The 12,269-nt window shown below is 41.1% G+C and overlaps 1 protein-coding gene across 1 annotated transcript in view; it reads right to left on the reverse strand.

The window, feature by feature from the left end:
- SKAP2 (src kinase associated phosphoprotein 2) overlaps positions 1–12,269 on the reverse strand; it is a 433,070-nt gene that overhangs the window by 78,912 nt on the left and 341,889 nt on the right. The window contains exon 10 of the mRNA XM_073630146.1: positions 491–574. Coding sequence (XP_073486247.1) covers positions 491–574 — 84 coding nt within the window. The remainder of the gene's footprint in view (positions 1–490; positions 575–12,269) is intronic.

Consider the following 12,269-nt stretch of genomic DNA (forward strand, 5'->3'; position numbering starts at 1 on the left):
ATCAAAGAAGACAGACCTGCAGGTCGATTGTCAGAGCCTGTGTCAAGTTGACCTTTTCACAGATGTCTACATTGCCAGTCCCTTGGGTTACTTGTTGTCCCCTGTCAGCCTTTGAATGGCAGAAGTCTGTTCTGTTCAAGCACAAAGTATACACAGATGTCTATATTACATTCTCATAGGTGTGACAGCAACTGCATGTTGTATCTATAAACTGTCCTTTAGCTGTGACACTTCCTCAATGATGATAAGCTAATTTATGCAACTAAATCTCCTTTGTGCAGAAATGAAAGCTAATTGAGTCATTACAAAGTAATTCAGGAAGGAATGCCTAGTATAAACTGGCTTACTTTAGAAATCCTTCTCAAGTGTGTTTCCTGCATCCTAAATGGTTCTAAGTAGCTTAGCTGCCACTGAACATCTAGCCCAAAACAGACAACTTTTCGAGATGTGAATAAATAACACCGACAAATTAACACAACATAGTAATTACCTGAGGCACTGCTTGGAGGAGTCTGGCTTATGGGTGCCTTGAGAGGTTTTTGGATCTCAGTTACGATCGGTTGACTTTCGTCCTCTGAAATAAAGATTGTTTGATTTTACAAGTTACAACTTTTGTTCATAATTGGAAATGTGTGATACTATCATGTCAGACATAAATAACACAAGCCGAGAAAATGCAAATGTTAAAATAACTAAACTGGAATAACAGGCTAACACTCACAAAATAATTTATGGTTGTTTACCGTTGTTTGAGGAGTTCAATACTTGGCTTCCTCTGCACCAATCTATACAATAGAGGGGAAGTAGGCAACACAACAGGTACATGGACAAACATCTGCTACGCAAACATTTTCACAACAACCTGCCAACATGACTTAATCTGTTACTCTCACAGTGACAGATTCACTGATTTCCTCTATCCCATCAATCTTTGGCCTTTCTTGGGAAATTGTCAGTAAGATTGACAACTTTCACAAATGGAACCCACATAACTTTTTTCATGTTGCTTCAAGGAGGCACGTCTCTGGTCACTTAGAATCAATGGGATGTAGATAATGATGATAGCAAGCCACAAGCCTTAAGAAACACAAGACACAAGCAGAAGCAGGCACATGACAATGGATTGAAGCTGTCTAATCCTTCCTTCTGTAACATTACACTTCTCTAGGTATATACGTTCAAAAGTGCACACTGTCAAAGCATTTTATAGTTATGTGTTATGAGCTATGTACAGTGCCTTGAAAAAGTATTCGAACCCCTTGAAATTTTACCAAAAATGTAAATGTGTTTTATTGGGATTTAATGTGATAGACCAACACAAAGTGGCACATGATTGTGAAGTTGAAGGAAAATGATAAATGGTTTTCAAAATTTTTTACAAATAAATATCTGAAAAGTGTGGCGTGCATTTGTATTCAGCCCCCCTCAAGCAATACTTTGTAGAACCACCTTTCGCTGCAATTACAGCTGCAAGTCCTTTTGAGTATGTCTCAACCATTTTTGCACATCTAGAGAGTGACATTTTTGCCCATTCTTCTTTGCAAAATAGCTCAAGCTCTGTCAGATTGGATGGAATTGTCTGTGAACAGCAATTTTCAAGTCGCCACAGATTCTCAATTGGATTTAGGTCTGAACTTCGACTGGGCCATTCTAAAACATGAATATGCTTTGATCTAAACCATTCCATTGTAGCTCTGTACTTCTGGAAGGTGAACCCCTGCCCCAAGTCTTTTGCAGACTCTAATGCCCCGTACACACAATAGGATTTTTCAACAGAAAATGTTCTATGGGAGCTTGTTGTCGGAAATTCCTTTGTGTGACCGTGTGTATGCAAGACAAGTTTGAGCCAACATCCATCGGAAAAAAAACATGGATTTTGTTGTCGGAAAATCCTATCCTGTGTACAGGGCATAATTGTTTTTCTTCTAAGATTGCCCTTTATTTGGCTTCATCCATCTTCCTATCAACTCTGACCAGCTTCCCTGTCTCTGCTGAAGAAAAGCATTCCCACAACATGATGCTGCCACCACCATGTTTCACGGTGAGGATGGTGTGTTCAGGGTGATGTGCAGTGTTATGCCGTGTACACACGGTCGGACTTTTCGTCTACAAAAGTCCGACAGCCTGTCCGACAGACTTCCGGCGGACTTTCGGCGGACTTGCAGCAGACTTTCTAACGAACGGACTTGCCTACACACGACCACACAAAAGTCCGACGGATTCGTACGTGATGACGTACACCGGACTAAAATAAGGAAGTTCATAGCCAGTAGCCAATAGCTGCCCTAGCATGGGTTTTTGTCCGTCGGACTAGCACACAGACGAGCGGATTTCGGGTCCGTCGTAGTTACGACGTAAAGATTTGAAGCATGTTTCAAATCTAAAGTCCGTCGGATTTGAGGCTGAAAAAGTCTGCTGAAAGTCCGGAGAAGCCCACACACGATCGGATTACCAGCCAGCTTTAGTCCGTCGGCGTCCGTTGGACTTTTGTAGACGAAAAGTCCGACCGTGTGTACGCGGCATTAGTTTTCCGCCACACATAGCGTTTTGTTTTTAGGCCAAAAAGTTACATTTTGGTCTCATCTGACCACAGCACTTTCTTCCACATGTTTGCTGTGTCTCCCACATGGCTTCTCGAAAACTGCAAACGGGACTTCTTATGGCTTTCTTTCAACTATGGTTTTTTTCTTGCCACTCTTCCATAAAGGCCAGATTTGTGGCGTGCACAACTAATATTTGTCCTGTGGACAGATTCTTCCACCTGAGCTGTGGATCTCTGCAGCTCCTCCAGAGTTACCATGGGCCTCTTGGCTGCTTCTCTGATTAATGCTCTCCTTGCCCGACCTGTCAGGTAAGGTGGACAGCCATGTCTTGGTAGATTTGCAGTTGGGCCATACTCTTTCCATTTTCGGATGATGGATTGAACAGTGCTCCATGAGATATTCAAAGCTTGGGATATTTTTTTATAACCTAACCCAGCTTTAAACTTCTCCACAACCTTATTCCTGACCTGTCTGGTGTGTTCCTTTGCCTTCATGGTGCTGTTTGTTCATTAAGGTTCTCTAACAAACCTCCGAGGGCTTCACAGAATAGCTGTATTTATACTGAGATTAAATTACACACAGGTGGACTCTATTTACTAATTAGGTGACTTCTGAAGGCAATTGGTTCAACTAGATTTTAGTTATGCCGCGTACATATGATCGGTTTTGCCGTCAGAATAAATTCCGAAGCTTTCTCCGAAAGAACTCCAACGGAATTCCATTCAAGCGGTCTTGCCTACACACGGTCAATCCATAGTTCGACCAAAGTCCACCCGTCCAGAACGCAGTGACGTACAGCATGTACGACTGGACCAGAAAAATGAAGTTCAATAGCCAGCAGCCAACAGCTTCCGTCTCGTACTTGCTTCAGAGCATGCGCGTTTTTGGTCTGTCGGAACAGCATACAGACGAGTGGTTTTCCTGATAGGAATTGGTTCCGTCTGAAAAATTTAGAACATGTTCTATTTCTAGGTCCGTCAGAATTTTTCGAAAAAATAAAAAAATGAGGCACACACACGAATAGACGATGAAAAGTTTCCGTCTAACTTTTTCTGTCGGACATTCCGCTCATGTGTACGTGGCTTTAGGGGTATCAGAGTAAAGGGGGCTGAATACAAATGCACGCCACACTTTTCAGATATTTATTTGTAAAAAATTTGGAAAACCATTTATTATTTTCCTTCCACTTCAAAATTATGTGCCACTTTGTGTTGGTCTATCACATAAAATCCCAATAAAATACATTTACCTTTTTTGGTCGTAAGATGACGAAAAGTGGAAAATTTCAAGGGGTGTGAATACTTTTGCAAGGAGCTGTAAATGCACTTTATAGGTAAACAAGACAGTGCCTCTGTTGTACTGAAGTTTCAAAGAGTCATATTAGCCCTGCTAAGGTTACCTTTGTGAACTACAGAACACCTCCCCCTGTGTTATGGAGATGAAGAGGATAGGGGTGTTCTGTAGTCCTAAGGAGTGACATCCCTGCTTCTCCATAGAGCACATTAGGTGAGTGTTGTCACCCTGGTACAGGAGGTGTGTTACTGGCCAAATCACCAGGTAAAAATAAAGGAAAAAAGACCCAAAAAAACAAATGCAGCCACTGACTCTAAGGACTTGCATGCTGTAATTTGTTCAATTTTCATGCTTTGGATTAGATACACTTTGACAATAACAACATTACCACTGCAATAACAACTCTGACTTATTTCAATAGCTAGATTATAACAGGAGCATCATGGGTCCAATACGTAGCATCTGAAAACTGGCTGAATTGTTTTTAGTGAGGGACTAAGACCAATTGTTGGATGCGATGCTTTCTTGCTTGTTTTGCTGGATCATTGGAACTACAAAGAAAAGGGTCTTCAGTGCCTATCAGTGCCCATCAGTTCTGCACATTAGACCCCTTTCACACTGGGGCACTTTGCAGGCGCTACATCGCTAAAAATAGCGCCTGCAAAGCACCCTGAAAGAGCCGCTGCTGTGTCTCCAATGTGAAAGCCCCGAGGGCTTTCACACTGGAGCGGTGCGCGTTTGCATGACGGTAAAAAAAGTCCTGCTAGCAGCATCTTTGGAGCGGTGAAGGAGCAGAATATACACCACTCCTTCACTGCTCCTGCCCATTGCAATCAATGGGGCAGCGCGGCTATACCACTGGCAGCAGCGCTTTGCGGTGGTTTTAACCCTTTCTCGGCCGCTAGCAGGGGGGTAAAACTGTCCCGCTAGTGGCCAAATACCACCGCTAAAGCGGCGCTAAAAATAGCGCCATTTTACCGTTGACGCCGCCCCCGCCCCAGTGTAAAAGGGGCCTAAGTGCCTCCTCATCAGTACCCATCAGTGCCGCCTCATCAGTACTGCCTTATCAGTGCCCATCAGTGCAGCCTATCATTGCCCATTAGTGCAGCCTTATCAGTGCACATCAGTGAAGGAGAAAAATGACTTATTTACAAAATTTTATAACAGAAACTAAGAAAAACTTTTTTTAATTTAAAAATTTTCGGTCATTTTTGGTATGTTTAACAAAAAAACAAAACAAAAAAAAAACAGTGGTGGTTAAATGTCACCAAAAGAAAGCTCTATCTGTCTCAAAAAAAATTATAAGATTTTTTTTTTTTTTAGTACAGCGTTGCATGACTGAGCAATTGTCATTCAAAGTGCAACAGCTCTAAAAGCTGAAAATTGGACTGGGCAGGAAGGGGGTGAAAGTGCCCTGTATTACCACTGGGTTGTTTTTTTTTCTTTATTTTTTGCTAAGTAAATGAAAAAAGACTGAAAATTTTGAGTGTGGACGGTGTGTTCTCCCATGCAAGGGTCACTCGCGGCCAGGCAGTCGATTCACAGAGCCCCATTCACCAGGGAACCAGTGAACCAATGACTTATCAACTCTGGTGATATATATTTTGACCCGCTCTCTACAATATAATTTTGAGGATTCATATCTACAAGCTTGTCCCTGGGTGGGCCCCTGTCATTTGCCTGCATCACACCACGCCCTTTTTTTGGCTGGCTGCACTTCCCTTCCTCCCCTCCTGTGTTATGGATTAAGCACTCCATGCCTCTTGTTCTGACCGTGAGCCAATAGGATTCCTCTGAAGAAACTGTTGACGAAAAACACGTAGTGATCCATTGGTGTTGATACAGTGACTCTGCATTTGGCACCCCTACATATGGAAGATCATTATATATTTATGTTTCACCCGACTAGTGATTGATTTGTGGGACAATTTGCACAGGTTCCTCTGTATAATTTGTCTGTGTTTTCCTTGTATATATGGGAGAGATACATATCTTGATAGCATGCACATATTTTAAAAATGTTTTTATGATGATTTTTGATATTTGTCCAAATAAAATGTAAGTTTTATACATGTGAGCACTTTTTTCCAACTTGGGATCATAGTGGTTACCTCTAAAGTCCATTAACCCCTCCTCTTCCTTTAGTATTTACTATTGTGATTAGCTGAAATTGGCCACAGCTAATCACATGGTACAGATAGGCTGTGATTGGCCCTGTCTGTACCTTGTGATCACTGTGACCAATCACAGGGATAAACACAATAGTACACAATGAATGGCATGAATGGAAGCCATTCATTGTGCAAAATTGTCATGTAATTTGCTGTGATTGGTCACAGCGATAACATCATTATTAATACTATACAGGATTTAAATAGCGCCAACAGTTTGCACAGTGCTTTACAATGTAGAGGGGGTACAGTACAATTACAATACAGTTCAATTCAGAAGAAATAGGAGGGCAATGCTCATGAAGCTTACAAGCTAAAGAGGGGGGAGGGGGTACAAAAGGCAATAGCTGCGGGGAATGATCTGATGGAGGTGACTCGGGTACAGTTCCTAGGGGAAGGTGGGGTAGGTTTCCCTAAATAAGAGAGTTTTTAGGGATCACCTAAAGGCAGACAGGGTAAGGGCTGACCGGACATACTGGGGCAGGGAGTTCCAGAGGATGGGAGAGACTCTGGAGAAGGCCTGAGGTGAGCATGGGAGGAGGTAACAAGGGAGCTAGAGAGCAGGAGGTCTCGGGAGGAGCGGAGAGTACGATTTGGGCAATATCTGCAGATGAGGTTGGTGATGTAGCTGGGGGCGATATTGTGGATGGCCTTGTATGTGGTATGTTGTGGTTAGCAGCCCTTAAACTTTCCATTCACCTGCTCGCATTTTGCGAGTGGAAAATAACGGCTGGCGAGCGCGGGTTGCCTCGGAGCGGGGGGGCGAGTACCAATGGCATGCGGGGTTGAAAGGGAGCCGTTCTCCCAGTGATCGCCGAGGGGAAGAGATAGGAGAGCAGGCGGCCGGATCATCAGAGCGGGGAACATCAAGTAGCCAGGCGGGGAGGTGGTGCTGTATGTGAGGCGAGCGCGGGGAACACTGACACTCAGCAATTCAAATGTAAGCTGTTACATTGACGTTCCATGCTCTGATTATCCAGCTGGCGGTCCTCTTTCTCTCTTCTCTTCCCCTGTACGGATGAAGCAACATTGATGGACACAGGTAGGCTGCATTGATGGACACAGGTAGGCTGCATTGATGGACACAGGTAGGCTGCATTGATGGACACAGGTAGGCTGCATTGTGGGACACAGGTAGGCTGCATTGTTGAGCACAGGTGAAGCAGCATTGATGGACACAGGTAGGTTGCATTATTGGGCACAGGTGAGGCTGCATTGATGAGCACAGGTGAGGCTGCATTGATGAGCAAAGGTGAGGCTGCATTGATAGCACAGGTAAGGCTGCATTGATGAGCACAGGTGAGGCTGCACTGATGGGCACTGATAAAGTTGTTGTTAATATTTATTTTTATAACTTAATTCTGCATAAAACTTTTAGGTGTCATTTCATGAGATAATTTATGAGGGCGTGTTTAGGGACGGAATTAGGGGTGGGGCAGGGTAGGGGTTGGGTGGAACAACTGGTGACGAGTAACCCTTAAGGCCTGGCTAGTAGCTCAGGACTTGAAATTTTGAGCCCTGTGGTTAGTATTTTGAATTTTACACGGCGGGGTAGGGGAAGCCAATGAATAGATTGGCAAAGAAGAGCAGGAGTCACAGTTCAGTTAATAAGGGAAAATCAAATGGTATCGTTTGTCCGCAGGGCCAGTCCCCTGATGATGCTGTCTACTGTGAAATGCGTTGGGCGGGGCCTACAGACATGACATCAACCATGCACATTCTGGTCACGGATCTGATGGTGTTTGCCATACAGGACTATTTGCGGAGGCTGTTACATTACATGACTTTGTAAGAGTGCACTTCCTTTTTATAATACATTTTTTCTTAAATGTTATTGCCCTATGGAGATTGCTTTCTTTTCCATTATAATTATGTGGTGGATTTATGAGATCTGCTGTGGGGCTGTGTGATGCTGAGAGATATCCGGTTTGGATGCAAATAATCTTTGGAGCCATTAACCCTTTGATTGCCATTTCATAAAGTTCAGTAATTATTTGAAGCTGGTAAGCACAGAGGGAAGCACTGTTTTCTTTTGAGTTTTTGGACACTTTTTCGTTGATCGAAGGTTGGAGCATAACTTCACCTTTATGAACTTTTATTTCCGTGAAGTACATATATGGACACTTTTTGGTGAATTGACATTTACATAATTTTGCACAGTTTTATTGATCATGCATGTCTTTGTACTATAGGAATTCATTTTGTTTTCAATCGCTGCACAATATATACTGTAATCACGCTGTATTATATTTACAAAATAAGATGCAGAGTGCAATGTGAAATGCCATGTGCATGGCTGTATGTGTGTGTGCATTTGTATATGTATAAACACATAAATATGAACAAGTGAGCATAATAGTACAGCTCTACCATAGAAAAGAAAATATCTGTCAAAATGCACAGATGGTTGTGGTGTTTTTCATTAAATGGTTTCCATGGAAATCTTACTGAAAGTCTGGAAGATTCTTTAAATAAGCAGCTTGTATTTACATGCCTCTCAGCTGCAATGTGGAACTCCTTAACAAATTAACTTATTATTCCATGCACACCGTCCACACAGCCAAATGGACACACAAGCTGCTGACAGACAGATAGATAGATAGATAGATAGATAGATAGATAGATAGATAGATAGATAGATAGATAGATAGATAGATAGATAGATAGTTGAATAGATCGAGAAATGCATATAGAAAATCCATCTGTTGCAAACATTAAATATTTGATAATATTTCAAATAAAAATTGTTATACAACGTGACATATGGAAACTGCAGCATGGACCGTAACAACAAGTTGTATAGTATGCAATACGCAGAACAACAAATTACTGATCATTTATATCTATTCACTCTAAATATCTAAACCTGATGGGATTGGTTGCTCTAGATTACTGTTCTTCATGACTTTGTTCATGTAAATATTCACGTTTGTATGTAATGTAGTATTCTATGTAGTATTACTCATTGTTGTATACAGATAAATGACTGAACCTGAACTTCCAGAGAGTTTATCTAACAGAAGAATCTGAAGAGCAGAGTACTCCCAACCTGCTTTATCTCACCCTGTGATGGCTACCGTTGTGCATCATTTATTAAACTTACTTGAGCATGAAATGGGACTTGAAAAGGCTTCCACACTCTTATAGTTTATTATGTACGGTAAATGGTCAAGCAAAAAAACACAAAAAAAAAAGAAAAAAAAAAAAAGAAGCTTGATGAGAAAGTAGGCTAGCATAAATAAAGTGGGGATAGACAAGTTTAAAAGGTAAATACACTTTTTGTAAACTTTCTGTGCCCCCTGATGACCTACCCTGGCATTTCTGAAGTTCTCAGTATGCCAAAATGTTTGCTATGTGGCCGGCTCAGCTCTGCTCAGCCTGTTCTTAAAAACGTTCTGTACTCCCAGCGGACTATGAAATTTCCATTGGTATAAATAAAGATCATGGCGAGGGTGCATGGGAGCAAGACCCAACAATGAGAATCTTCAGGAACATGACATGTGGCAATGATCAGGACACATGGAGAAGATCTTGGCAGTATGGGGAAAAGTGAGCATGTGACCTGTCAGGGATGCTGGGGAAGGACATCCGGAGCCCACTATGGGCAAATGTGCTAAAAGTACATATAGTACACCTACCCTTTAAAAATACTAGATAGACTGCTCATTTACATAATGCAATGAAACATTCTGAGCTCATATGGTACTTCTCATAATGTGCATACTGTTCTGATTTGTGCTCTTAAGCCTGGTACACACTGTTAGTTTTTTTTGTTCATCTCAAGGGGCTGAATGAAAAAAACCTGAAGAGCTTGGGAGGAGCTGCTGTACTAACTATGCAATGTTAGTACAGCCCCCCCCCCTCACCAGAACATACCGGTCAGCGCTCTCAGCCATTGGCAGAGAGGGCTGATCGGATGCCGAGTGGCAGACCTTTTTCGGTCATGCCTCATACACGGGTTGAATGTCGGCCACTTTCTATTGAACTGGTCAATGCCGTCTGATATTCGGCCTGTGTGTATAGCCCTTTAAAGTTACTAAGACCACATTTGATGTTACCCACAACAAGATAATAGATCAGAGAAATTAAAATATAAAAGGCATTAGACAGAACATAAAAATAAGCTAGGCCATTTTAGGCCATTTTATTAGCATAAATACTGTAGAACTAGGCAGTAGTTCTCATAGTGCTCATATGGTACTATAGAGTGTAATTTATCAATCTTGCTCAGTATAACGGTACTTAGCAAGAGAAAAGTAAGGTGTTCCCAGACATTGCCTATATCACATAACACAGTACCATTGTCCAGGAATATTTTTAATGGACAAATACTGACCATTTCCTGAGTAAGCACCTAGATAAGGAAAACACTCTCAGCTGCTGGGTCTTGAGGGTGGCGCATTAAGTGCCAAAGGGCCACAAGTTGTGCACCGGGGCTCTAGTCCATCATTGCCAGTATAAAAAATGATTTACAGTATTATTATTATTATTATACAGGAATCAAAGACGCACAGGACCCTTCTTCAGTGCACTCCGCAGCCGCCCCAGAGATATGTGAATCGGCACACTCTCCTGTCATGTCAATTTGATTGCAGGGAAACTTGTATCCAATTCACATAAGTGTGAACCCAGCTTTAAGGGCCCACTTTTAGTAAAAAGAAAGCAGATAGCGCTGTTAAAACATTTTTATGCACTGCTGTAAACAGTCAGGCCAGTATCTAATATTAAAAGAAGTTGGTTTTTAGCCATTGCCTTGTATTTTTTAAGATGAATAATGCTGGGGATTAAAAAAAAGAATGGACTATCTTATAACTAAATGTCTGTATAATATATAGTACAGTAATGCTAATAAACACTTGAAATTCTCCGGTGTAAGTCTTAGATAAAGTAAGTGGAAGGAAGAATTTATAATTCAGTAGGTGAGATTTACACATTCATTACCAAACATCAAAACCATTCATTATTTTGAATAATGTTCCACTATTCACTCCACAGAATAAACACTAGATTTACAGCCATACTTTACACCTAACAGCCGAGATTAAGATTTCCTGATAGATAACCAGGTTAAAGTGTTACTTTTGCATACCACTTTTAAATAAGATTTATATTATGGACTATTATACATATTATTGACCAGTGTCAAACCCAATGCCTCAATATTTATTTCAGATTAGGTATGATGCCACGAAGTCCCTGCTTTTTTTGTGTGTACTTAAAGCAGTATTAAACCCAAAAGTAAACGTATTATATTGCAGTTTACCAATTCTTAGGTGCGATCACTGCATTTGTTTTATTCTTACTTTCTTCTAATGAATTGGCCAGTAAGTCTGTTGTTATTAAAAAGAACAGGCTCTCCAGCTGAATGTATCAGTTACAGAGATGAGAGAAATCATTTATCAATGACAGGGGTGCTTACAATGGTTAGCTTTTATTATTTATGTCAAACCTTTATCCCAAAAAGTATTAGCTGGAGTTTGGCTTCAATTTGTTAGTGTATTTAAATCTGCTAGTACTTCTAACACTCCCCAGGGGGCCAGGACGGTACGTCAGGCAGTCTATCTGCCTAGTAGGAAGCATACACCATTGCAAAACCAGCTGCTGTAATATTTCATGCCATATACAGAGTGGTGCACTGAGGCACCTGGTACATGTGAGTACCCCCTTGGGGGACTGTTCTTGCCAACAAAGGATATATAACAAAGTATTGAGATGAACTTTTGATATTGACTAAATACTTATTTCCCACCATAATTTGCAAATAAATTCTTTCAAAAATCAGACAATGTGATTGTCTGGATTTGTTTCCACATTTTGTCTCTCATAGTTGAGGTATACCTATGATGACAATTACAGGTTCTCTCATCTTTATAAGTGGGAGAACTTGCACAATTGGTGGCTGACTAAATACTTTTTTGCCCCACTGTATATCTGTGTTACAAAGCACTTGGATGCACATGAGCACTTTAATATTAATGTTTTAACTGACATATTTATTGTTTTTATTTTATTTTTGTCATATCACAACTATGTCACATATGTCACTTACGTCACATTAACACTACACGTGTTTGTTTTAATCTTCCACACGCATTTATTGTGTAATATTCTAAAGTGCAGCGTATTATTTGCTATTTTAGGATAAATGCTGTTCACAGGAGTGCAGAACGAACTGTACTCCTTTGATCCATAGAAGTATAGCCAAAATAGCTTTGGCTATACTTCTCCTTTAACCACTTGCTGATTGCCCTATAGTAGTTTT

This window comes from Aquarana catesbeiana, linkage group LG05 (assembly GCF_042186555.1).
Source record: "Aquarana catesbeiana isolate 2022-GZ linkage group LG05, ASM4218655v1, whole genome shotgun sequence".
NCBI classification, from domain to species: Eukaryota; Metazoa; Chordata; class Amphibia; order Anura; family Ranidae; genus Aquarana; species Aquarana catesbeiana.